The 27,774-nt window shown below is 37.1% G+C and overlaps 1 protein-coding gene across 10 annotated transcripts in view; it reads left to right on the top strand.

Moving 5' to 3' along the window:
* ALMS1 (ALMS1 centrosome and basal body associated protein) overlaps positions 1-27,774 on the top strand; it is a 209,423-nt gene that overhangs the window by 48,560 nt on the left and 133,089 nt on the right. For all 10 annotated transcript variants that reach the window (XM_073211457.1, XM_073211435.1, XM_073211451.1 and 7 more), the window contains 2 exons: positions 3,949-8,736; positions 9,741-9,874. In XM_073211457.1, the coding sequence (XP_073067558.1) occupies positions 3,949-8,736; positions 9,741-9,874 (4,922 nt within the window). The remainder of the gene's footprint in view (positions 1-3,948; positions 8,737-9,740; positions 9,875-27,774) is intronic.

Below are 27,774 nucleotides of genomic sequence, written 5' to 3'. Positions count from 1 at the left end.
ATTTTCTATGAGGATTTTTGATTACCTGATTCCATTTTGTTGTGTTCTTTATTTGAATTTTAAATGCTTCTGTAGCTTCAGTATAAAAAATAGAACAGCAACAAGTTTTTCAAATTCTCTCTTAGAGAGGTTACCACATTATTTTTTTGTTCAGTACCTAACACAAATCTTGGTACACAATAAGGCTTGGAAGAGTTTCATGACGATTTCCTGACCTAGGAGTATCAGTCAGTGGTATAGTACTGGCTGTCTTCAGTTTGTTTATAGCAGCAGGTAGAAACATGGTAAGAAATGATGCTTTTGTGCAAGAAAGGATCTTAACTTCCACTGAAGTTATACTTACTCTCAGTGCTTCAGTTACTTTCTATAAAGCTGATGACTTCCCATGTAGGACTGTCTAGATATGTCTTATACTTCAGATGTTTGTATCTAACTGCCTATAAAAAAATCTTCATTTGGATATCACATGGTACCTTACCCTCAGAACTTTAAAGAAATATTCATGATCTTTTCAGACCTACTTTTCTCTATTTCCTCTTAGTGAAGGGCATCTATTGAGTTGCCAAGCCAGAAACTTGTATATCTTCCTTTATGCTCATCCCTGTCCAGCCACCCAATCTTGTTGATTCTGTTTCTTACTTAGACTCCTTTTTTCTCTTTTTTAAGAGTAGTACATAAATAATGGGAAACTGGATGCTTTTCTGCCCTCCTATCCATCCTCTGTATTAAGCTAGAATAGTCTTTTTTCAAGGCATACTTGGTAATATCACTTGTAGTTTGAAGCTCTTACTTTTAATCTACTTTCAGGATAAATTCCAGATTACTCTTTGGTATATCATAGAAGGTCTCTGCACACCTCTAGTCTCACACTTGCCTCTTTGATCATAGTGAACTACTGCCTTTCCTTTATTATGCAAGGCTTTCTTATCTTCTTGATCTTGTAGATGCTGTTTTCTCTGCTTGGAATAATCCCTTCCTCTACTCCTTCTTCCCAGTCTTTGCCCAATTCCTACTCTTCATCCTTCTATTTTCAGATGTCTGCCAGGAAATATTTCTTGATTTCTACTGCTCACCATGACTCCTTAAGAAAGAGTAGGTTACTCCTTAAATGTGTTTCATAGTATCTTGTAAACATCCCACTAATCATTGCACTCAACACGTAGAGCAGTAATTGCTTATTTACTTGGTTCTATCTTTTATGAGACTTTAAGCTATTTGAGGGGAGAGCCTGGGCTTTGTTAATATTTTTTTGCATCTGGCCATGAAAAGATGCTCTGTAAATATCTGTTGAATGACAATGAATTATTGAATATTAAATGAGTTAAATATATGGGTAGACAGTAGAGATGGGTGAAATAAGATAGGTTTTGTCCTTTTTTGATCAGTTCTCAAAAAAGTGGATCTGAAAGCACATCTCGTTGAATTCATTTATTTCAGTTGTTGTTATGAAGGCCTGTGAGTTTGTTTCTTGCCCTATTTTAAAGCTTTTGCTGAGTTCACTAATATGGGACTATCTCTATATTTGCATGGCATATGTGCCTTTCTTTATGTTGTTTCATGGTTATTGGGGTTTGTGATTCCTGCCTACAAGCTTAACTGATTTAATCTTTCATTGGTATTCTTCCCATAATTTATGATTAAAGCCCAGTCTTTGCTTTAGCCTAACTGCTTTTAAGTTGTTATTTGTTTGGTATCTCTATAGAAGGTACAATCTGGGTATGGCTTAGAATAAGTGAGGACTTTGAGTTATGAAAGGACATTGGGAAGGTTCTCCTAAAGATTAGGGGCAGAAGCAAGACCTGAAATTCCATCTTCTTCCTGTCGTCCTTTATGTGAGTTAAGGGTGCACTTACTATGTGCCAGTTACTTTTCATACATTATCTCATTTAATCTTCATCACAACCCTGTGAGGGTGGTATGATGAAAGAACTAACTTTCCCAGCATTATTCTATTAGGAAATAGTGTGTTTTGGATTTGAAACTATGTCTGAGTACAGAGTTGCCAAACTTTACAATATAAGCCATTGCCTAGCGTTTTGAAACCACTCCCTCTTAAGAGGAGTTTAGGGAGTCTATAGCTCATTGGCCATACCAATTCCCACTTCCACATAGAACTTAGTGATAGGAACAAAAAAACTAATGTTGTAGTATGAGCTTGAATACGTCATTATTATGTTACAAAACACTGCCCTATAAACTTTTAAAACGCAGCATTCTTATATTTAATTTGATACTGTGTTGAAAGTTACTCAAATGGCATACATTTGTCAAAAAGATTAATGAATTATCGTTATATAGGCACTTTGGAGGGGTTATATTTACATCTGCTTTGTCAATAAAGGTATCAACAATTCCTAGTTGAACCATAATAATACATGTATTATAGTCTAGTTTTGAGAGAATTTGGGTTTAAAATAATGTTGATGCAAACATCTATCAGTTTGCTTAGGGGTTAACCAAATGACCCACAGAAAATTGTAAATAATTATCTACTTACCAATAATTAATAATTAGGAAATTGTAAAAATGATAGTTACACTAATTCTAATATTACCAATGTCTTTTTTTAAACTGCAGAAATTTTAATCTTCCTGCTGTGTATATAGAACATAGGTATTTTTCAGGATAGCCAGACTTCTTAGTAGTGACTGAATTGGAGTTCTTGAAATCCAGAAATATGCTAATTTCTTTTTGTGCAGTGGTAATAATATTCCATAATAATTCACTTGGAATGATTGCTAGTAAGAAGCCCTAAGTCATATGTAAGATGAAACTAGAATTGCACTTCGTTTTGTCTGTGAGAAATAAAGGACTTACTTGTTATTAACTCAGGTCAGAGGATATGCAGTATAATACTCTCTTGTGATGGTGGGTGGCAGCAGTGCAGCACAGCTCCCAGTCAGCTATGTGATCTTGATTTATTTGCTTCCTATATTAGAATGTAAGCTTTTTGTGGCAGAATTAGAATGTAAATTTTCTATTTTATTGCTGTATTTCCTATATCCTGCAGTGATTGGCATGTAGTTAACATTCATCTTATTAAATGAACAAATGAGTGAATTCTCAAATCTTGACATTTCTATTGCAGTCCTTTACTTTCCACTGCTGTTTAGAACTAGATTCACTATGTTAGTACAAATATAGAACTTCCTGTTGTTGCAGAAAGTTCGGTTAGAGAGTGCTGCTTACGCTTCGACATTCCCTTCTCACCCATCTTGAAATCTCTTTCTGCATTCTAGTACTGAGTAAATCTGTCAACAGTTCCCCATACCATAGAATTAAGTTCAAACTCCTTAGAATAACCTTTAGAGTGTTTACAGTTTCATATAGTTAGAAGTATATATCTTATTCAGGGTGCATTTAATAGGACAGTCAGTGAAACCCACTGTATATATTGCATCCACCTGGTTCATATTGCATTGCTCTTTAGGACTTGGGGGAAAGTGGAACCCATGAAAAAAAGATGATGATCATTTGCTATGCCACAGAAGTATTTGTCTCTAGTTGAGGGGTCTCATGTTTTCTGCCAGCATTCATGGCATAATAACAGACCAACTTATTAGCTAATAAGTAGGGTGAAATAAAATCCCAGAGTAGACAGCATTTTCCCATCACACTGAAAATTCTTTAAAAATCCAAATTTTAAGATCCAGATAATATGCCATGGATATATTGCTATTTTTAAATCTCCATATTGAGATAAACTACTCTATTGTTTAATACTTAAATTATTTCCACATTAGTTTGCTGTTATAAAAGACTTTTGTAATTTGTAACCTTTGTGTGTAAATACATGTCTCCTTTGATGATTATTCCCTTAGGATTCCTTTCTTAGAAGTGTAAAGGCCCAAGGAAGGAAAGATTGCTTTATTTCTTTTATGCATTAAAGAGATATATTTTTAATTAAAAAATGTAATTAACAATATCAACAAATTTCTTTTTCTTTAGGCGTTACTTCTAAAGGAGGCATATCTGAAATTATTCAATCCAAGCTAAAAGCAGGCATTAATACTACTCCTGCTGATTCAGACACTGGATCTCAATTATCCTTCTCCTCTGAGGACTTTCCTCAGTTAGCACTAAGGTCTCTGCAAGAAAATACTATTGGTCAGCTTACTGATGCTCTCAACCAACAGGCACTGGCAGATAGTCAACCAACTGAAGGGACTCTAAAAGTTTCAGCTGTTCATGAAATAGCTGACCAGAAGACTGGGATATCAACAGTACTCTCTAGTTCCTACTCACAAAGAGGGAAGCCTAATATTTTCTACCCACAGGCCTCGCCATATAGTCATTTAGCTGAGGAGGCTCTAAAAGTTTCATCTGCTCCTGGATCTGCTGAACAGAAGACTGGGAGACCTATAGTTTCTCCAAGTTCTTACACATTTAGAGAGAAGTGCAGTATCTTCTACCAAGAAACATGGTCAGACAGTCATCTAACTGAACAGGCAGAGAAAGCTTCAGCTGCTCCTGGATCTGCCGAGCAGAACACTGGTATATCAACAACAACCTCTGCTTCTCACCCACACAGAGAGAGGCCCAGTGTTCTTTACCAACAGCAGTTGCCAGACAATCATCTAGATGAACATGCACAGAAAGGTTCAGCTGTTCCTGGATTTGCTGAGCAGAAGACTGGGATACCCACAGCAACCTCTATTTCTTACCCACATAGAGAGAAGCCCAGTATTTTCTATGAACGGGAGTTGCCAGACAGTCATCTAGCTGGACAGGCACAGATGGATTCAACTGTTAGTGGATTTGCTGAGCAGAAGACTGGAGTACCCACAGAAACCTCTACTACTTACCCACATAGAGAGAGGCCCAGTGTTTCCTACCAGCAGGAGTTGCCAGACAGTCATCTAGCTGAGCAGGCACAAACAAGTTCAGCTATTCCTGGATTTGCTGAGCAGAAGACTGGGGTACCCACAGCAACCTCTACTTCTTACCCACATAGAGAAAAACCCAGCATTTTCTATGAACAGGAGTTGCTGGATAGTCATGTAGCTGAACAGGCACAGAAGGGTTCAGCTGTTCCTGAATTTGCTGAACAGAAGACTGGGGTACCCACAACAGCCTCTACTTCTTATCCATATAGAGAGAAGCCCAGGTTTTTCTATGAACCAGAGTTGCCAGATAGTCATCTTGCTGAACAGGCACAGAACGGTTCAGCTGTTCCTGGATTTGCTGAGCAGAAGACTGGAGTACCCACAGCACCTTCTGCTTCTTACCCACATAGAGAGAAGCCCTGTGATTTCTATGAACAGGAGTTGCTGGACAGTCATCTAGCTGAACAGGCACAGAAGGTTTCACCTGTTTCTGGATCAGCATACCAGAAGTCCAGGATACCAGTAGCACTCCCTAGTTCCTACTCACATAGAGGGAAACCCAGTGTTTTCTACCAACAAAAATGGCCAGACAGTCGTCTAACCAAACAGGCTCAGAATATTTCAGCTCTTCCTGGACCAGTTGACCAGTATACTCAGATACAAACATTACCTTCTAGTTACTACTCACATAGAGAGAATCCCATTATTCTTTATCAGCAGGAGTTGTCAGATAGTCATCTAACTGATGAGGCTCTAAAAGTTTCAGCTGTTCCTGGACCAGCTGACCAGAAGACTGATATGCCAATAGGGTTCTCTAGGCCCTATTCACTTGGAGAGAAGCCCAATATTGTCTACCAGCAGGCATTAACAGATAGTATTCTAACTGAAGAGTGTCTGAAAGTTTCATCTGCTCCTAGACCAGGTGACCAGAAGACTGGTATACTAACAGTACCCACTAGTTCCGACCCACATGGAGAGCAATGCAGTATTTTCTACCAACAGGCTTTTCCTAGTCATCTACCTACAGAGGCTCTGGAAGTTTCAGTTGCTCCTGGACCAGCTGAAAAAAACAGTGGGTTAAAATCAGAAGCTTTTAGTGTGTGCTGCTCACGTAGAGAGAAGCCCAGTAGTGTCTATCAACAGGAGTTGCCAGATAGTCATCTAACTGAACAGGCTCAGAAAGTTTCAGCTACTCCTGGACCTGCTAACCAGAAGGCTGGGATATCAACATTAACTTCTACTTCTTATTCACACACAGAAAACCCCTTTATTTTCTACCCACAGGGCTTACCAGACAGTCATCTGTTTGAAGAAACTCTGAAAGTTTCAGCTGTTTCTGGACCAGTTGACCAGAAGACTGGGCTACCAACAGTATACTCCATTCCCTACTCTAATGGAGAGAAACACATTATTTTCTCCCCACAGGCTTTGCCAGACAGTCATCTACTTGAAGAGGCTCTGGAAGATTCAGCTGTATCTGAACCAGTTGACCAGAAGATTGGGTTGTCATCAGAACCTTCTAGTTCCTACACACATAGAGAGAAGCCCATTATTTTCTACCCACAGGGCTTGGCAGACAGCCATGTGCCTGAAGAAGCTTTGAAAGTTTCAGCTATTTCTATAACAGGTGATCAGAAGACTCGCCTACCAACAGTACCTTCAAGTTCCTACTTACTTGGAGGGAAGCCCATTATTTTCTGCCAACAGGCCTTGCCAGATAGACATCTTCCTGAAGAGGCCCTGAATGTTTCAACTTCTCCTGGACCAACTGACCAGAAAACTGGGATACCAAGAGTATCCTCTATTTCTTACTCTCAAAGAGAGAAGCCTGGTATTTTCTACCAACAGGGCTTGCCAGACAGTCAGCCAAGTGTAGAGGCTCTTAAAGTTTCTTTTGTTCCTGAGCCAGGTGACCAGAAAACCAGGAAACCAGCAGTGACATCTGCTGCTTACTCACACGGAGAGAAACCTATTGTTTCTTACCAACAGGAGTTGCCAAGTAGTCATCTAACTCAAGAAGCTCTGAAAGTTTCAGGTGTTACTGGCCCAGCTGATCAGAAGACTGGGCTACTAGCAGTAACCTCTGCATCTGACTCATATAGGGAGAAGCCCATCATTTCTTACCAGCGGGAGTTCCCAGATCCTAATGAAGATGCTTTAAAACTTTTAGGGGTTCCTGGGTCAGCTGACCAGAAAACTAGTCTACGAATTGTGTCCCTTCCTTCCTACTCACATGGGAAGAGCCCCATCTTTCCTTACCAAGAGTTGCCGGATCTTACTGAAGAAGCTTTGAAACCCTTTGCTCTTTCTGAACCAGCTGACCAGAAGACTGAGATATCAACAGGACCTTCTAGTTCTCTCTCACAGAAACAGAGACTCAGGATTTCAGCTGTGATTTTACCAGATGACCAGAAGACTGAATTACCAGCAGCTCTCACTAGCTCCTACTCATATAAAGAGAAGCCCAAGAATTTAACTGTGATTGGGCCAGATGACCAGATAACTCCATTACTGACAGTTCTTCATAATTCTTATTCTCAGAGACAAAAGCCCAGTATTTTCTTTCAACAGCAGTTGCCAGAAAGGCATCAAAGTGAAGATACTCTGAAGATTTCAACTGTCCCTGAGCCAGCTGGTCTGAATTCTGGGATACCAATACCTCTTTCTAGTTCTTATTCACACAGAGAGAAATCTAATGTTTTATACACAAAGGAATTGCCAGATAAACATCTAACTGAAGATGCAGTGAAGGTTTCAGCAATTCCTGGACCAGCTGCACAGAAAATTGTGTTACCAGTAGCTCCTCCCATTTCTTTTTCACACAGAGAGAAACCAAATACATTCTATCAACAGGATTTGTCAGATAGACACCTAACAGAAGATTCCTTGATGTTCCCAAGTGGTGTTGGGCAAGATGATCAGATTACTAGGTTATCAACTGTTCCCTCTGGTACTTACTCACATAGTGAGAAGCACAAACTTGTTTCAGACCATGTTCAAAGGCTAATAGATAATTTGGATTCTTCTAATTCTGGTATTATCTTAAACAATGTGCCTTTAAATTCTCAGACTAATGATAGAGTTGTAATTAATAAGCCAGAATCTTCAGGTTTTGAAGATGTTAGCTCTGAGGAAGTTCAGGATACAGACAGTAGTTCCAAAACTCTTAAAGAGATTCGGACACTTTTAATGGAAGCAGAAAATAGAGCACTGAAACGATGCAATTTTCCTGCTCCCCTCGTCCCTTTCAGAGATGTTAGTGATATTTCATTTATACAGTCTAAGAAGGTGGTTTGCTTCAAAGAACTCCCCACTACTAATGAATCTAACGGTGATTTGTCTCAGAGTCAGCCATTCACAGAGGAAAGCCCAAGCAGCAAGTGCATGCAGAATGATACCAGCACACAGACAAACCTGAAATGCCAGACTGGCATTAAAAATTGGGAGTTTATTAGTTCAACTACAGTTAGCAATCCATTACAGAAAGCAGAAAACAAAGCCAGAGTGGCATTTGATGAAACTCTTAGGCAATATAAAGCAACCAAATCTGTAACGAGATCTGAACCTGAAGGGTACAGTGGACTCATTGGGAATAAAATTGTTATCCCTATGATGACTATTATTAAAAGTGATTCAAGTAGTGATACAAGTTCCTGCTCATGGGACAGTAATTCCTTCGAGTCAGTTTCTGATGTTCTTCTAAACTTCTTTCCATCTGCTTCACCCGAGACAAGTATGACAGGTAGCAGAGAGGAAGAGGGTGTGTCAGAAAGTGATGATGGTGGTGGTAGCAGTGTAGATTCACTGGCTGTGCATGTGAAAAACCTTCTGAAATGTGAATCCTCACTGAATCATGCTAAACAAATACTTAGAAATGCAGAGGAAGAGGAAAGTCGGGTACGAGCACGAGGTAGGAACTGGATAATTTGTTATAAAGGCAGGTCAGACTTACAGATAGTTTAATAATTTGTAGTTCTAAATTTATTTTCTTGTAGAACTGTTAGAATGTTTGCACTTTCTACTGGCAGTACAGAATGAGCCCATTTACACACTGTAGCTAATTACAGTATTAATAGTGCTACTTTGAGTTTAGGGTCTTAGATTTTGATGTCTGAAGGAGAGTAAGGAACTAGCTTGGGTTTCCAAAATCCTACAGCTCTCATGTTTCCCTTATCCTCCCCATTATAGTATCCTTATTTTGGAGGCATAAAAAAAACCCAGTTCGCTCTGCATCATGAAACTACATACAGTTTCTCATCCCATTTTCCAATAAAATTCTTGAAGCAGATCGTAATAGTAGAAAAAAGCTAATCAAGATATTTCACAGTAAAACTTGATGAGAGGTTTAAAGAGAATATTTACTAATCCCATTTATCTCTAATAGTAGAAGTACATTAGCAAAGGAGAAACACTTCAAGACAATATGGGGAATGTATTTGAAGGGCAGTTTATAGGCAATTCAGGCTTACTTGGGATACTTTCCTTAGAATTAACTGCCTACACTATTCCTTTTATCACTTATGCATATTTTGATTCTGAAAAAAACTCCCAAGTTTTATTTATTATTCTTAACAGTTCTCGTGGACATAGCAATAAAGGTAGCAGGAGCTAATGGGGAGACAAAGGGACTGCCTTGATTGGAAGGAAGATTAAAATAAAAGTGTTTGAATACCATATTTAAAGTGGCCTGTTGGGAGGAATATCTGTAGAATATGGTTTTTAAATATCAGATTTTTCAATGAAATGGAATCATTAAGTTCTAATGGTTCATCATATGAATGAGAGCACACTTTTTGCTAAGCATTGTGGTAGGTATTAAGTTGAATATATTGATTATCATCTCTGCTCTTATAATCTGACAGTTTGCCACTTCTGCCCTCTATTATCTCAAGTGTTTTTATGCTTTCTTTCCAGCTTGGAATATGAAGTTTAATTTGGCCCATGAGTGTGGCTATTCCATTTCAGAATTAAATGATGATGACAGGAGAAAAGTTGAAGAGATCAAAGAAAAGTTGTTTGGTCATGGGAGAACAACTGACTTGTCCAAGGTATAGAAGAAATCTAGAAATGAATATGGAAAATGTGGAATTTCGAAAGGGTAGTGGAATGTGAATCTCTTACCTAGGCACTCCAGCTGAGTCACTGATAATCTGGCTAGAGTGTTAGGGTCTTAATTCTTTGATATTAAGATTTAAGGATTAGATTCTGTAGGTTTTGATTAATTCCAAATTCATCTATGAAAAAAATGTTCTCCTTAGGAAAATAAGAATGAATTTGCTTATTTTATCAATATATTGTTGTCACCTTTCTTTTCTCTTGGGGGTGATGTCTAGAGGTGCAAATGAAGTCCATCTATTTTCAGATGAATATTCTCTGCTTAAGAACACAGAGCTATAGTAGCTTATGTTTAAATGAATTTCTTTATAATAGTGCTTATTTTCTTTCTATTGAGAACTTCATGCACAGAAAAGAATATATAAAACATATATATAATTAAGAAAAATAAAAATAATTCCTGTATATTGGCCATACAGCTTGAGAAATAGAATGTTACCAAATACCGTTGAAGTCCTGTGTTTTGCCTTCCCTAGTCGTATTTCTTTAACTTCCTATCCTGACATGTATTGACTTTTTTGCTGTTCTGGATGACTTTGAACTCTTTAATAGATGGAATGAATATGCTATATATTCTTCTGAGAATTGTGTTTTTTGTATTAAGTGTTTGAGATTCTTCTGTGTAGATGTACATAGTTTTACTTTATTCTTTTTTATTGCTGTAAGTGTTCCTGTGTATGAATATATTATAGTTTATCCATTTTCTTGTGGATAGGGCATTGGTCTGCTTTTATGAATAGTAACAGGGTATAATAATACCTATTTTACAGGGTTTGCTCTAGTTTACATGAGATAATGCTTAGTGGTATGTATGATAGCTAGCTAGTTCTCAATTATTGACAGCTTTGTTATTATTAATCCTATAAATATTGGTATAGTTGTTTATAGACTTTATGGCCTAATTCATACAACTTCTTAAAAGTTTATCAGTGATAATAGCATAATCATTTGGCTTATCTCAATTTTGGAAAAGTTTTTGAAAAGTATGAATGAAATTGGATTTTAGGTTTACGTATAGCTTGTGAAAAGAAAACTTATAATAAAAGGATCATTAGTTGTCTTACCACCCATTGTTTAAAAGTAAATATTTTCTCTTGTGGTGTGCATTTCCTTATTTCTTTAATCTTCATGTAGTCATGTTTTCAGGCTCCTCAGCAATCAAACTGCTTTCCTTTGGGTAGACTAGTTTGTATTCTTCTTAAAATAGGGTGTCCTCATTTAGATTAAACATAAAATTTCACATGTGATCACACCAGTTTGAAACATATTTGGTAATTTTCTTTTTGCTAATGTAGTCTATGATTTATAATGGTCACATAATACTATTACATTTTTTTTTTAAACATGAACTGCTGCCCAGATTTCTATTCCCATTTTTGGTGTGTATATAATTTTTTAAAATTCTCCTGTATTCTTACTGGTTTCATATCAATGTTCAAGCATATTGGAATGATTTTTAATCTAAAATGGGTCATCTGTTATATTAAATATCCTCTCTAGCTTTGTGCCCTGTATATATTTAGTAACTATTTTCTAAAATAATTATTAATAAAAATGTTTACTAAGACATGGTTATGAGGGAAAAAGTCTAAAACTTTTTGAATAAGATTTTTTAACAACTGGGGTAATTCACCATGCTATCTTTCAGTCCACATTTCACCATTTTACACTTGACTTTCTTTAATCTGTTTTCTGAGTGATTAGAAACTGTGGTTTGTTTAGTATGACTTGTTCTTAGTGAACTCAAACTGGCCACCACAACTGTGTGTGTATTTCTGCATTCTTTTTTTACTTAAATATATGATAATTTCCCCTTAAAACTTCTCTAAAAGCATAATTTTATGTAGGTATATAATATTCCATTGTATGAATATAACAATTTAGTCATTCCCCTGTTTCTGGAAATTTCTTTGTTGGTTCCTCAAATGTTTACTGGATGCCTAATATGTGCCAGTCATTGGTCTATATGCCTACAACATATCACTGAACAAAATAGACAAAAATTCCTCCCTCTTTAAGTTCACTTTCAAGTGAGAAGATACAGAAACCAAACAAGGTATGTATGTCAGTTGGGGAGATGCCAGGGAGACAAAGCAGAATGGTCAATGAAGGACCTGAGAACAAAATATTTGAACAAATACCTGCAGAAAGTATGAGAGTGAGCCATTTGGGTATCAGTGGCAAGAGTATCAGAGACAGAGCATGTTAAAATAGTGTGTTAAAGGATACTAAGGAGGCCAGTTTGACTGGTGAGAGAGATTGAAAGAGGAAAGATCAGATTGTGGAAAGCAGTAGTTTTTATCACTGGTGTTAAATGCCTCCTAAAAGCATATTTTTGGAATTTAATGTAGGTTATTTTGGTCATCACATGATTGAGGATTGCTTCTGGCATGTAGTGGATAGGTGTCAGAGATATTAGAAGTCTCACAATGAAAATTGTCCCATATCACATACAACTTTTGAATGCCTGTCTGTTATGTAGGTGAAAAACCTGTTATAATTATTTCAGTGTCCATTTCATTGTCAGGTTTTTTTCAGTGTAGAATATTTCCTCTGTTTTTCTTTTTTCTGTCTTTTGTGACTTTGACATTTTTGAAGAGTATAACCCAGTTACTTTGTGGACTGTCCCTCCAGTTGAGTTTGATGTTTTGTCATTGTTAGATTCAAATTTGGGTTTTCTGTAGGAACACCACAAAAAATGATGATGAGCTTTTCTTAATGTGTCATATCAGGAGATTTTTTATGTTAATTGGTACCAATACTGCTAATGTTAACTTGTACCACTTAGTTAAGGTATGGTATCAATATGGTACATTTACTGTACTTAAGAGTTAATTTTTAAGTGTGTCTTACATATAAATTAATAAGAAATTAATGTTAGAGGGAGATATATATCATACTATGTACATATATTGTTATTAAACTTTTACCTATCTATTTTAGCATCTATTGATGATTTATGACTACATCAGTTATTAATAATATAGCTGCAATTTTTTTAAATGTCACCATTCCTTCAACATTGATTAATTGAAATCCTATGAATTCGAGGTTTCCATTCTCCCCATGTATTTGTATCAGTTTGGAATATCAGATTTTTCTTTTACTCTAGGAGTATAATCTATTGCTACCATTATTTGACACCTAAATTATCCTGGACTTGCTAGTGAGAGCCCTTTTTATTCATTTATTTATTAATTTAACATATCTATACACACACTTATGAAGGTTTCAAAAGAAAAACAATGTGGTTATTACATTCACTCTTTTTATCAAGTCCCCCACATACCCTATTACAGTCACTGTCCATCAGTATAGTAAGATGCCACAGAGTCCCTAGTTGTCTTCTGTGAGCTATGCTGCCTTCCCCATGACCCCCGACACACCGTATGAACTAATCATGAAACCCCACAATACCCTTCTCCCTCCCTCCTCACCCACCCTCCCACCCCCACCCCTCCACTCCCCTTTGGTAACCACTTGTCCCTTCCTGGAGTCTGTGAGTCAGCTGCTATTTTGTTCCTTCAGTTTTGCCTTATTGTTATATTCCACAAATAAGGGAAGTCATATGGTATTTGTCTTTCTGTACATGATTTATTTCACTGAGCATAATACCCTCTAGCTCCATCCATGTTGTTGCAAATGGTAGGATTTTTTTGTTTCTTATGGCTGAATAGTATTCCATTGTGTGTATATACCACATCTTCTATATCCATTCATTTACTGATGGACACTTAGGTTGCTTCCATATCTTGGCTATTGTAAATAGTGTTGTGATAAACATAGGGGTGCATATGTCATTTTGAATCTGAAAACTTGTTTTCTGTGGGTAAATTCCTAGGAGTGGAATTCCTGGGTCAAATGATATTTCTATTTTGAGTTTTTTGAGGAACCGCCATACTGCTTTCCACAATGCTTGAACTAGTTTATATTCCCACCGGCAGTGTAAGAGGGTTCCCCTTTCTCCGCATCCTTACCAGCATTTGTTGTTCCTGATCTTTTCTATGTTGGCCATCCTAACTAGTATGAGGTGATACCTCATTGTGGTTTTAACTTGCGTTTGCCTGACAATTAGTGACGTGGAGCATCTTTTCATGTGCCTGTTGGCCATCTCAATTTCTTCTTTGGAGAGCTGTCTGTTCATATCCTCCGCCCACTTTTTAATTGGGTTATATGCTTTTTGGGTGTTGAGGCGTGTGAGTTCTTTAAATATTTTGGATGTTAACCCCTTGTCAGATATGTCATTTGCAAATATATTCTCCCATACTGTAGGATGCCTTTATGTTCTGCTGATGGTGTACTTTGCTCTACAGAAGCTTTTTAGCATGATGTATTCCTTTTTGTTCATTTTTTGTTTCCCTTGCCCAAGGAGATGCATTCAGGAAAAAGTTTCTCATGTTCATATTCAAGAGATTTTTGCCTATGTTTTCTTCTAAGAGTTTTATGGTTTCATGACTTACTGTCAGGTCTTTGATCCATTTTGATTTTACTTTTGTGTATGTGATTAGACAATAATCCAGTTTCATTCTTTTGTATGTAACTGCCCAGTTTTGCCAACACCAGTTATTGAAGAGGCTGTCATTTCCCCATTGTATATCCATGGCTCCTTTATTGTATATTAATTGGCCATATATGCTTGGGTTTATATCTAAGTTTTCTAGTCCGTTCCATTGATCTATGGGTCTGCTCTTGTGCCAGTACCAAATTGTCTTGATTACTGTGGCTTTGTAGTAGAGCTTCAGGGAGCGTAATCCCCCTGCTTTATTCTTCCTTGTCAGGATTGCTTTGGCTATTCAGGTCTTTTGTGGTTCTGTATGAATTTTTTTTGTATCATTAATTTACAGTTAGATGAGGAACATTATGTTTACTAGACTCCCCCTATCACCAAGTCCCCCTCACATACCCCATTACAGTCACTGTCCATCAGTGTAGTAATATGCTATAGAATCACTACTTGTCTTCTCTGTGTTGTACAACATTCCCTGTGCCCACCCCTACATTATGTCTGCTAATAGTAATGCCCCCAACTTTTTTCCCCCCTTCTCCTTCTCTCCCCACCCGCTTTCCTTCACCCCTCCCCTTTGGTAACCACTAGTCCCTTCTTAGCATCTGTGTGTCTGCTACTGTTTTGTTCCTTCAGTTTTGCTTCATTGTTTACACTCCACAAATGAGGGAAATCATTTGGTACCTATCTTTCTCTGCCTGGCTTATTTCACTGAGCATAATACCCTCTAGCTCCATCCATGTTGTTGTAAATGGTAGGATTTGTTTTCTTCTTATGGCTGAATAATATTCCATTGTGGATATATACCACATCTTCTTATCCATTCATCTATTGATGGACACTCAGGTTGCTTCCATTTCTGGGCTATTGTAAATAGTGCTGCGATAAACATAGGGGTGCATATGTCTTTTTCAAACTGGGCTCCTGCATTCTTAGGGTAAATTGCTAGGAGTAGAATTCCTGGGTCAAATGGTATTTCTATTTTTACTTTTTTGAGGAACCTCTATACTGCTTTCCATAATGGTTGAACTAATTTACATTCTCATCAGCAGTGTAGGAGGGTTCCCCTTTCTCCACAACCTCACCAACATTTATTGTTATTTGTCTTTTGGACAGTGGTGATCCTTACTGGTGTGAAGTGATATCTCATTGTGGTTTTAAATTGCATTTCCTGGATAAATAGTGATGTGGAGCATTTTTTCATGTGCCTGCTGGCCATCTGAATTGCTTCTTTGGAGAAGTGTCTGTTCATATCCTCTGCCCATTTTTTAATTGGGTTATTTGCTTTTTGGGTGTTGAGGCATGTGAGTTCTTTATACATTTTGGGTATCAACCCTTTGTTGGATATGTCATTTACAAATATATTCTCCCATACTGTAGGATACTTTTTGTTCTGTTGATGGTGTACAGAAGCTTTTTTTTACAGAAGCTTTTTAGCGTGATGTATTCCTTTTTGTTCATTTCTGATTTTGTTTTCCCTGCCTGAGGAGGTGCGTTCAGGTAAAAGTTGCTCATGTTTATATGCAAGAGATTTTTGCCTATGTTTTCTTCTAAGAGTTTTATGGTTTCATGACTTACCTTCAGGTCTTTGATCCATTTTTATTTTACTTTTGTATATGGTGTTAGATAATCGTCCAGTCTCATTCTCTTGGATGTAGCTGTCCAGTTTTCCCAACACCAGTTGTTGAAGAGGCTGTCATTTCCCCATTGTATATCCATGCCTCCTTTTTGGTATATTAATTGGCCGTATATGCTTGAGTTTATATCAGGGTTCTCTAGTCTGTTCCATTGATCTATGGGTCTGCTCTTGTGCCAGTACCAAATTGTCTTGATTACTGTGGCTTTGTAGTAGAGCTTGAAGTTGGGGAACGTAAACCCCCCAGCTTTATTCTTCCTTCTCAGGATTGCTTTGGCTATTTGGGGTCTTTTGTGGTTCCATATGAATTTTAGAGCTATTCGCTCTAGTTCATTAAAGAATGCTGTTGGTGTTTTGTTAGGAATTGCATTAGATCTGTACTTTCTGTCCTTATTTTCTTTGTCTTCTTCTGGTACTTCTCTAATGCGAACATTGTTCCTTTTGAATTGATCACACAGTTCTCTCAATCTTGTTTCATTCCTAGATATCCCTTTTTCTTTCTCTGCCTCTCTTTTTTCTGTTCGTCCTCTATAATTTCTATTCCATTTACCATCTCTTCTACTACATCTAATCTGCTTTCTAATCTCTCCATTATGTTTCATTTTAGTTACAGAATTTCTTAATGATTGTATCTTCATTCTAAATTCATCCCTAAGTTCTTGAATATTTTTCTGTACCTCCATGAGCATGTGTATGGTTTTTATTTTGAAATCTCTTTCAGGAAAATTGGTGAGTTCAGTTTCTCTTGGCCCTTTTTCTTGTGTTTGTGAGATTTTGGTTTGAACCAGGTTCATTTGACCTTTCGTATTTGTATGTTGTGCTCTGTAGTGCCCAGAAGCTCTAGCCTCTGGAACTGCTCAGCCCCTTGAGTAATGTCAGGGGTTGCATGGGAGAGACACTGGTTTCTGGGGGGGAGGAAAGAGCTGTTTCCTGCTTCATGGCTGCAGTGCCTGTCTCCACTGTCAGAACCAGTGGGCTGAGCACACAGTTGTAAGCCTCTGTGCTTTGTGTTTCTAGCTGCCACAGGTAGGTCCTCACTCTGCCTGGCCTTACCCCAGGGCAGGGACTGCTGGTTTGCTAGCCAGTGCCAGCAGGCTGTGTATCACAGTGGGAAGCATTGGAGCTGAGTAGCCAGCCAGGGGGATGGAGCGCCTGAAGCTCCTGAAAGTTCCCATCCTGCTGGGCAGAGCACTCCCAGACAAACTTGTCCACCTATCCCTTCTCCCTAGCAGCAAGCTTCATGCAATCTCCACCCCTTCAGCAGCCCTTACGCTGCTAGGAAGCCTGTCAGACCGCCTGCCTTTCCTTTGTCCCAGAGCGGCTGGATGTGGATCCCTGTTCTCCACAAATGGCTGGAATCTCAGTCTCTCCAAATATTCCACCTTTCTTAGCTTTCCAACCCCACTCATCTCCAGAGCACCATTTAATGTAGGTTTGTGCTCCCAAAGCAGATCTCCAGGGCTGGGTGTTCAGCAGTCCTGGGCTTCCACCCCCTCCCCGCTCAATTTCTCTTACTCCCGCCAGTGAGCTGGTGTGTGGGAAGACTTGGTTCTCGCCACATCAGGGTTTTGGTGTGTTACCATTTTGTGAGGTCTGCCGTTTTCTCCAGGTGCATGTAGTCTGGTGCAGCCTTCTTTCCTGTTGCTCTTTTATAATTAGTTGTATCAACTATATTTTCGTATTATACATGTGTCGCGTACCCCTTACACCGCCATCTTTAATCTTCCCGACTTGTTCTAGTGAGAGCCCTTTTAAGCTGGCTTCTGTCTATGTTTGACATGTCCTCATTCTTTCAGCACTCAGTCACTTTCTGTGCAAGAAGATATTCCAGGGAAATCTTGTCTTTTCTCTTCACTATCACTAGGGTCAGCCATTTCTCCAAGGGACCCTGATTCCTTCTAACAGCGAGTATATTTAGAAACCAAGAAAGGGGTGCTTATGATACTACGATGCCATTGTTTTTAGGCCTTCTCAGTAGATAGTTTGTATACACTCTACACTCTGTTTTTTCTTTATCAATATTAAAAACCATGAGAACTGTGCATTTACACTGGTATATCCAGTTCCATTTCAGTACCTTAGGATTATTTTAGCATTTCCCCTTTCTATATTTGTAACTCACTTTACTGATTAAGAGAAATCTGTCTCCTATTATCCTCAATATATTTGGTTGCTTGCTCAAACACCCCTGTATATTCCTCACTTGGCTCCAGTGTTCATGGTGGCTGCAATATTTATTTGCATTTATTTCCCAGACCCCACTTCCAACCTGTAAGTTTTATATGTAAACCATTATTATCATACCATTTCAGATCTTTTTTAATTGGGTAAACTAGGTAAAGGGGGAAAATTGGTGAGAATATTTGATATCTTAATCTGAGTGATGGTTACATGAATATATATGTGTCAGATTATACGCTAAGATATGTGCATTTTATTTAAAAAAATTTAAATGTCTATTTTAATTTGTTCCAATAATATTAGGATAATATTTTCAGTATGTTGAAAGAATAACTGTCTACCTAGAATTCTATGTACAGTGGAAATCCATTTCAAGAATAATGCAAAATAAAAGTGATTTTTGTAAAAACAGATTTTCAACATTCAACACTTACTAAAAGAAATGCTAAGTGGTATACCTCAGATTATAAGAAAATGATCCCAGATGAAAAATTTGTGATGCAAACAGGATTAAATAGCAAAGGAGATGTAAAGTAAGTATGCAGATGTAACCAAATACAACTGTGCCAAACAAAAATAGGATCTTCAGGGCTGATATAAAACATGGTATAAAACTAAATGATAATAATTTCTTTTAGACTGGAAGTTTTTTAAATGAAGTTAAATATTTCTAAGGTAATTAGTTGTTGAAGGAGATGGTAGACATATTGTTTAAATGAATCAGTACATGTATTGTAATTTCTGGAATAACTGTGTCACCTATATCATTCTCAAAGTTAATTTGAGGTGGTTCATAGACCTTAATGTGAAATATAAAATTACCAAGCTTCTTGAAAAAAATCCCTTAATGATGTGGGGGTAGGCAATGATTTCTTAAATAGGATACAAAAGGTACTAACCATAAAAGGCAGGATTGTTAAATTGCTTATCATGAAAATTAAAAATGTTTGGTCATCAAAAGGCATCATGAAGAGTGAAAAGTCAAGCTGTTAAGTAGAAGAGGGTATTTGCAATACATTTATTGTAAGAACCCCTACAAATCACTTCTTCCTCCTACAAGACTGCAGTGGCTGCCTCACAAATGAAGATATCCAAGAGTCCAATAAGCGTTTGTTAAGATTCAGTGTCATTCTTTATTAGAATAATGCAAATTAAAACTATAATAAGAGACTCTTTCAAACTAGAGGGACTAAAAATAAAAGCAGAACAATGTTAAATATTGGTGAAGTTGTAGATAAACTGAAATAGTCATGCATTGCTACAGGAGGGTAAATTGGTACAATATTCTTAGAAACTAATTTAACATTATCTAATACAGGTAAACATATGCCTGTTCTAGGACACTTCAGTTCTACTTCTAAGTGTGTACTAAAGAGATATCAGTGTATATCTTCCCCAAAAGACATGGACAAAAGTAGTAGCTAAAAACTGAAAACAATGTGCATGTCCATCAAGAGTAGGATAAATCAGTCATTTATGATTTATTTGTACAGAAGAATCTGTTATTTTATTTTAGCAGTAAAAAAGAACAGACTATTGCTGACTCAGCAGTACTGAAGGATTTCATATTATGTTTAGCAAAAGACAGAGAAGAGTAATACTGAATAATTCAATTTATATGAAATTCAAAAACAGGCAAACTAACAGTGAAAAAAGGTAAGAACAGTAGTTAACCTTGGTCAGGCCAGGTGTGTGATATTGACTGGGAGGAGGCATAAGATGTCTTCTCAGGTATAGGAGGTGTTACATATATCTGTATCTGGGAAACATTTACACAGCTATAGAAGGACATCTTTGTTGTTTCGAGAGTTTTTGCATTTATGAATAAAATTGCTGAAACATCCTTATGCAGGCTTTTGTATGAGCATAAGTTTTCAGCTTCTTTGGTTAAATATCAAGAAGCACAAATGCTACATTGTATGGTAAGTTTTTTAAGAAACCACCAACTGTCTTACAAAGTGACTATAACATTTTGTCTTCCTACAAATAATGAATCAGAGTTTTGTTGATCCACATCCTCATCAGCATTTGTTGTTGTCAGTGTTCTGGATTTTGGCCATTGTAATAGGTGTGTGTCAGTGTGTCAATATTTTATTTAGTTTGCATTTCCCTAATGACATGATGTGGAGCATCTTTCATATGCTTATTTTCTAGCTGTATCTTTGGTGGAATATCTGGTAACATCTTTGACCCATTTTAAAATCAGATTGTTTTCTTGTTGACTTTTAAGGGTTCTTTGTGTATTTTGATAACAATCCTTTACCTTTCTATAAGAACCGTTTGCAGCTCTTTTCTCCCTGTTTGTGGCTTGTCTTCTCATTCTTTTGACATTTTCTTTCATAGAACAGACTTTTTAAACTTTTAGTTATAAGAAATTACCAGCTTATCAATTATTAGTTTCAAGGATTGAATCTTTGGTGTTGTGCCTAAAAAGTCATCACCATACCCAAGGTCATCTAGGTTTTCTCTTATGTAACCCTCTATGAGTTTTATAGTTTTGCATTTTACATATTGGTCTGTGATCCAATTTGAGTTAATTTTTTTGAAAGGTTTAAAATTGGTATCTAGGTTCATTTTCTGTATGTGGGTGTCCAATTCCAGCACCATTTGTTGAAAAGACTGTCTTTGCTCCATTATATTACTTTTGTTCCTTTGTCAAAGAACAGTTGACTATTTTTACATGGTTGTATTTCTGGGTTCTGTTCTGTTACAGTGATCTATTTGTTCTTTTCACCAATACCACACTGTCTTGATTACTGTAGCTTTGTACTAAGTCTCAAAGTTGGGTAATGCCTTCCAGTTTTGTTCTTTAATATTCTGTTGGCCATTCTAGGTATTTTGCCTTTCTATATAAACTTTATTTTTATTTTTTTTAAATTTTATTGAATATAATTGATTTAACTCCATATAAACTGTAGGTAATCAGTCTGTCAATACCCACAAAATAACTTGCTGGGATTATGTCTGGGATTTGCATTGAATCTGTAGATCAAGTTGGGAGTAATAATATGAAGTTGGGAGGGTTCACAATATTGAGTCTTCCTATCCAAAAACATGGAATATACTTCATCTATTTAATTCTTTGATTTCTTTCATCAGGATTTTGTAGTTTTCCCCATATAATTGTATACCTGTATTGTTAGATTTTTATGTAAGCATTTCATTTTTGGGAGGTGCTAATATGAATGGTACTTGTTTTTAATTTCAAATTCCACTTGTTCATTGCTGGTATACAGAAAAGGAATTGACTTTTGTATGTTAACCTTGTATCCTGCAGCTTGCTATAATTGCATATTAATTCTAGGAGTTTAAAAAATTCTTTCATATTTTCTATGTAGGTGATCATGCCATCAGCAAACAAGGGCAATTTTATTGCTTCCTTCTCAATCTGTATACTTTTTATTTCGTTTACTTGTTGCATTAGGTAGAAATTCCAGTGTGATGTTGAAAAGGAGTAGTGAGATGGGGTAGCTTTACCTTGTTCCTGATCTTTGTGGGAAAGTTTCTAGTTTTTCACCATAAAGTATGTTAGCTGTAGATTTTTTTGTAGATATTCTTTATCAAATTGAAGAAGGTCTCCTCTGTTCCTAGTTTACTGATTTTTTTTTTCTCATGAGTAGGTGTTGGATTTTGTCATACCTTTTCTGCATCTACTGCATATATAATCATGTGATTTTTCTTTTTTAGCTTGTTGATATGATGGAATATTAATTTAATTTCAAATGATGAACCAGTCTTGCATATCTGGGGTAAATCCCACTTGTGTGTGGTGTATAATTCTTTTTATACTTTGTTACATTTGATTTGTTAATATTTTTTTGAGGATTTTTGTGCCTATATTCATGAGAGAGATTGGTGCATACTTTTTTTCTTTCTTTCTTTCTTGTAATGTCTTTGGTTGTGGTATTATGGTAATGCTGGTCTCATAGTATAAGTTAGGAGGTATTCCTTCTGCTACTGTCCTCTGAAAGGGATTGTAGGGAATTGGTGTAATTTCTTCCTTAAATGTTTGGTGGAATTCTCCAGTGAACCCAACTGGATCTAGTGCTTTCTGTTTTGGAAGGTTAGTTATTGATTCAGTTTCTTTAGTAAATTTATGCCTATTCAGAATGTCTTTTCCTTTTTGTGGGAGTTTTTGCACATTGTATATTCCAAGTAATTAATTGGTCCATTCCATCTGAATTATCAAATTAGTGGGCATATGGTTGGACATAGTATTTATTTTTTATCCTTTTGATGTTCATAGGATTTGTAGTGATGTCCTGCATTATTTTTTGTATATTAATAATTGATGTCTTCTTTTTTTCTTAGCTTCTGGCTAGAGACTTACCAATTTTGTTTATCTTTTCAAAGAAACAGATCTTGGTTTTGTCAATTTTTCTTTTGTTTTCATACTTTCAATTTCATTGATTTCTGCTCTAATTCTTATCTCTCTGCTTTCTTTGTAATTGATTTTCTCTTCTTTTTCTAGTGTCCTAAGGTGGAAACCTGTGTTACTGATTTAGATCTTTCTTTTCTAATTTTTGCATTAAATGCTATAAATTTCCTTCTATGTACTGCTTTTATTGCCTCTCATAATTTTTCGTAAGTTGTGTTTTCATTTCCATTTAGGTTAATATAAATTTAAATTTCTCTTGAGGTTTCTTCTTTGATTTGTGCTTTATTTAAAAATATTATGTTTAATGCACATATTTTGGAATTTTACAGTTATCTTTAGATGATTTCTGTTTAATTCCATTGTGGTCTAAGAGCACAGATTGTATGTTTGATCTTTTAAATTTCTCAAGATGTGTTTTATGGCACAGAATACAATATTTTGAACAAACTACTTCTGTTAGATTAATTATGAATGAAGACAAAAGGGTTCTGTCTGTTTCTACCCTTTTCATTTATTCCTTCTTTGATTTTCTTCCTTTGTGTAGATTGGGGTTTCTGTCCTACATTTTTCTCTTCTCTAAAGTACTGCCATTAACATTTGTTGCATGATAGGTTTACTAGCAACAAATTCCCTCTATTGTTTATTTCTCTGAGAAAGTCTTTATTTCTCTTTCAGTCTGAAGGATAATTTCATAGGGTATAAATTCTCAATTGGTAGGTTTTCCCCTCTCAACGCCTGAAATATTTCACTCTATTCTTCCTTGCATAGTTTCTGAGGAGAAATCAGATATAATTCTTTGTTCCTATATAGATGGGGTATTTTTTCCCTCTGTCTTCTTACACGATTTTTTTCTCTGTCTTTGATTTTCTGTACTTTGAAAATGTTGTACCTAGGTATAAGGGTTTTTTTGGTATTTATCCTACTTGGTATTCTCTGAATTTCCTGGATGTGTAGTTTGGTGTCTGATGTTAATTTGGAAGAAATTTTATGCATTGTTGTTTCAAATATTTCTTTCCTTTCTTCTCTTTCTTGTATGCCCACTATAACATTTGTACATCATACCTTTTGTAATTTTCCCAGAGTACTTTGATTTTTTTTTTCTTCCAGTCTTTTTTTTCTTTGCTTTTTAGTTTTGAAGGTTTCTTTTGAGATACGCTTAAGCTCAAAATTCTTGCCTAGGTCATACAGTCTACCAATAAGCCCATCAAAAGAATTCTTCATTTCTGTTAAAGCATCTTTGATATATAGCATTTCTTTTTTGTTGTCTCAGGATTTTCATTTCTCTAGTTACATTGTCCTTGTGTTCTTGTTTGCTCGCTACTTTATCCATTAGAGCTCTTAGCATGTTAATCACAGTTGTTTTAAATTCCTGGCCTGGTAATTACACTGTCCCTGACATGTCTGATATTGATGCTTGCTCTTTGTTTTAAAATAGTTTGTTTCATAGTATGCTGTATTGTGGGGCTTGTAGGTGGTTTACTAAATTAAGAATGTGCAAATTATGACCTGCTGAATGAGGAGGCACGAGCCACCCATATGAGGCTAGCAGGTAGCTCCTCAGCATCCAAGTTTCCACTTTGGGGAACTGAAAAACTTGGAATTGTTTTGATTAAAGGTTCAGTTTTAATATACTCACACGAAGGAATTAAAAGTCACATGATTTATTACTTGCAGATCCCAGAAGTGGTTTGGGGCTGTGGAGCACAGTGAGCACAGGAAGGGCAGTCCTCTGTCCCAGGTCACAAGCAAGCAGCAGAGGGAGAGGAGGGTAACGAGCACCTATTACTTAGAAGTGGTTGGGGCAGAGGTCACTAATTTCACTCGGGTTCAATTCTAAGTGGTTATTTTAAAAGGTGCCCAGGAAAAACAGAACTTCTGGTGAGAATCCTAAGCTCAGGTCCTTATCTAACTGTCCAGACTCTGGATGTGAGCAGGGTTGTCTTACTGAAAAATGCCTGGACAGCAACTCAAAATGGCTGTTTTCTCATCACAATTGACTCTGTGATGCCTTAGCATCCTACAGACTACTGTAGGAAAAATCATGGGCACTGTGTGGATGGTGGAGATGTGTGAAACCACTGGCAGGGTTTTGGTCACTCAGTGACCAACCGTTTGAGCAAAGCAAAAATGCCAGTCAACAAATATCCGTAGCTAAATGATAGTTTGAAATCCTGTCCATAACCATTCCCCTATTTGTTGGGGTCCAGCCAAGAAAAGAGAGTCCATGGATAAGGTTAAGGTAGGTATTTGGCCAAAAACTTGGATGAGATTATGAAATATTTAATCATGGAGTGCCACGATGCCTCTGTCATGGGTTAGAGCTGGTTCTCCAAGCTCAACACCCCAGCCCCAAAACACTGACAGGGTGGGCCCAGTAGCCAACTTCTCTTTCTGGCATTAATCTAGGATAATTCTCCTTGGCCCCTAATACCTGATAGCTTGCACCCTTGGTCCCTGCCTGGGGGGAAGAGGCACAGCCCTGCCTTCCTATTTAGCTCAGCTTAGCTCAGTGGTAGTTTTGTATACAATTATAGCCAATCGCCATCAGACCTGACACCTAGTGGGGTCTCATGTGTAGACTCATGGGAAACTCACCTCAGACTGGGGTCTGCTAGTCTGTCCCTGTAGGGGAGTCTGATCTTTTATAGTAACAACAGTTTAGGGTGGGGATCCGCAGCAATACCTGGCAACATCAGTGTAGCAATCCCACAGAACACAGCAAGCAGTGGTTCCTTCCCAGAGAGACTGAGCAGCCAGAGGGGAAGTTAGTAAGCTGGCTGCAACTAAAAAGTATTTTATGGGGGTACAGACTGTCCACAATTCTATCCTGGTTACCAATTGTTTTGGGGGCCCATGGCTGTTGTATTAAATTGAAAATACGCAGATTATGATCTAAATGAGGAGACACAAGCCACCCACACAGAGTTGGCAGGTAGCTGTTCCTGTTTTGGGAAATGGAAAACCCTGGGGTTGTTTTCATTTAAGGTGCAGTTTTAATACACACACAAAAGGAGTGAAGTCACAAGTTTTACTACTTATAGTTCCCAGAAAGCAGGGTTGGGTGGGGTATGGCACAGCAAGCTAGGTGAAGGGCATTCCTCTGTCCCGAGTCACAAATGAGCAGCAGATAGAGAAGAGGGTAGCAAGCAAGCATCTATTAATTATGAGGTAGTTGGGGTGAAAGTCACTGACTTTTCTTGGGCTTAATTCTGGTTATTTGAAAAGGTACCTGGGAAAAGCAGAGCCAGAGCTTATGGTCCTTATCTAACTGTTCAGACTTTGGGTGTGAGCAGAGTTGTCATTTCTGTAAAATGCCTGGGCAGCAACTCAAAATGGCTGTCTTCTCATCACATATGCCTTATAATTTTTTCTTCATAGGTGGTTATGATGTATCAGGTAAAAGGAACTGTTGTAAATAGGCCTCTAGTGAAGTAGTGGTAGGGTATGTAGTGGGGGAGGAAGTATTCTATAGTCTGATTATATCTCGCTCTTTTAGTGAGCCTATACTGTGAACTTCAGTGTTTCTCAGCTTTTTTTCTTCTTCCCTTACATGGGACAGGATAGCTAGAGTGGGCTGGAGTTGGGCATTTCCCTTCTTCCATGTGGAAGAGCTGACTGGACCTGGGAGACTTTTTTCACCCAGGTCACTTAGGCTTTGAAAACAACCCCAGCAGATTAGGCTCTGGTTTACTAATTACCCTCAAGGACGGGCCTTATTAAAAACAGAGTACTTTGGCGTATTTTAAAACTTTCTTTTCTCCTACGCCTGCTTGAAAGCATGCAGGGTTTTTTTTCCCAGTATTTACTGTGAGAACTTGGTCAAGCTTGTAGAGGTAAAACTTATAAAATGTTAGGGGTACACCTATGATAGGTCTCCCTGGAGTTTTCAGCACTCAGACTTGTCCACACTGAGCCTCCAGCAATTTGTCAAGCACAATTCAGGTTTTCCTACTCCAACATGGTTCCCATAGTAGTTTCTACTCAGTGGTCTCTGCTCCTATAAGCTTTGATTCCCTTTATTTGCCTGGCTGTTCTTGGGATCAGTGGTTTGCTCTGTGACCTTAACTACTTTTATGGATCTCAGAAGAGTTGTTCATTTTTTAGTCTGTTCAGTGTTTTACTTGTGAGGACAGAGTGGCAATTTCCAAGCTCCTTACATGTGAAGCCAGAAACCCCTGAGATAACCCTTTATCTGCTTTTTGGTATATTTGTAACAAAAAATTGAGGAGAAACATAACCTGGTACAGATATTAAAATGGGTGAATCTTTCAAGCTGTCAAATAATGAATAATTCCCATGCTAATATTCAAGAAGTTCTAATTAATAAAAGAAATATAAGTTTCAAAGTTAACTTGAGAACACTAACAATGTCAAAAAAATTTCACAGACACCTCAGAAAAGAATGGCAACATCTGCTCTTTCATTTCTGGTTTTATTGAGTCTTCTCTTTTTCTTAGTCTAGCTAAAGGTTTGTCAATTTTATTTATCTTTTCAATTAGCCAACTCTTAGTTTCAGTTATTTTTTTCTATTGTTTTTCTGCTCTTATTTTGTGTATTTCTGCTTTAATCTTTATTCTTCTGATAACTTTGGGCTTAGTTTGTTCTTTTTTGTAGTTCCTAGAGGTATAAAGTTAGGCTGTTTATTTGATGTCTTTATTTTCTTTTAATATAGGCATATATTATTGTAAGCTTTTTACTTCTGCTTTTACTACATCCCATAAGTTTTGGTGTGTTGTGTTTTCATTATTGTTTGTCTCAAGATACTTTCTAATTTCCCTTGACCCATTATTTGTTCTAGAATGTGTTAATTTCCAGAGATTTGTGAATTTCATGGGTTTCCTTCTTTTACTGAGTTCTAGTTTCATTTCATTGTGGTCAGAAAAATACTTGGTATGTTACCCATCTTGAATTTGTTAAGACTTGTTATTTGTCTATACGTTGTATTCTCTCCTGGAGAATGTTCCTTGTGCATTTGAGAAGAAAGTGTATTTTGCTGCTGTTGGGTTTAGTTATGTTTATGGGTTTGTTAGGACCATTTGGTCTATAGTGTTGTTGAAGTCCACTGTTCCCTTATTGATTTTCTGTCTGGATGTTCTATCCATTATTCAATGTGTGGTATTGAAGTTTCCTACTA

Source organism: Manis javanica, chromosome 1 (genome assembly GCF_040802235.1).
Source record: "Manis javanica isolate MJ-LG chromosome 1, MJ_LKY, whole genome shotgun sequence".
In the NCBI taxonomy this organism is placed as follows: Eukaryota; Metazoa; Chordata; class Mammalia; order Pholidota; family Manidae; genus Manis; species Manis javanica.
This window is presented reverse-complemented; position numbering and strand designations above follow the sequence as displayed.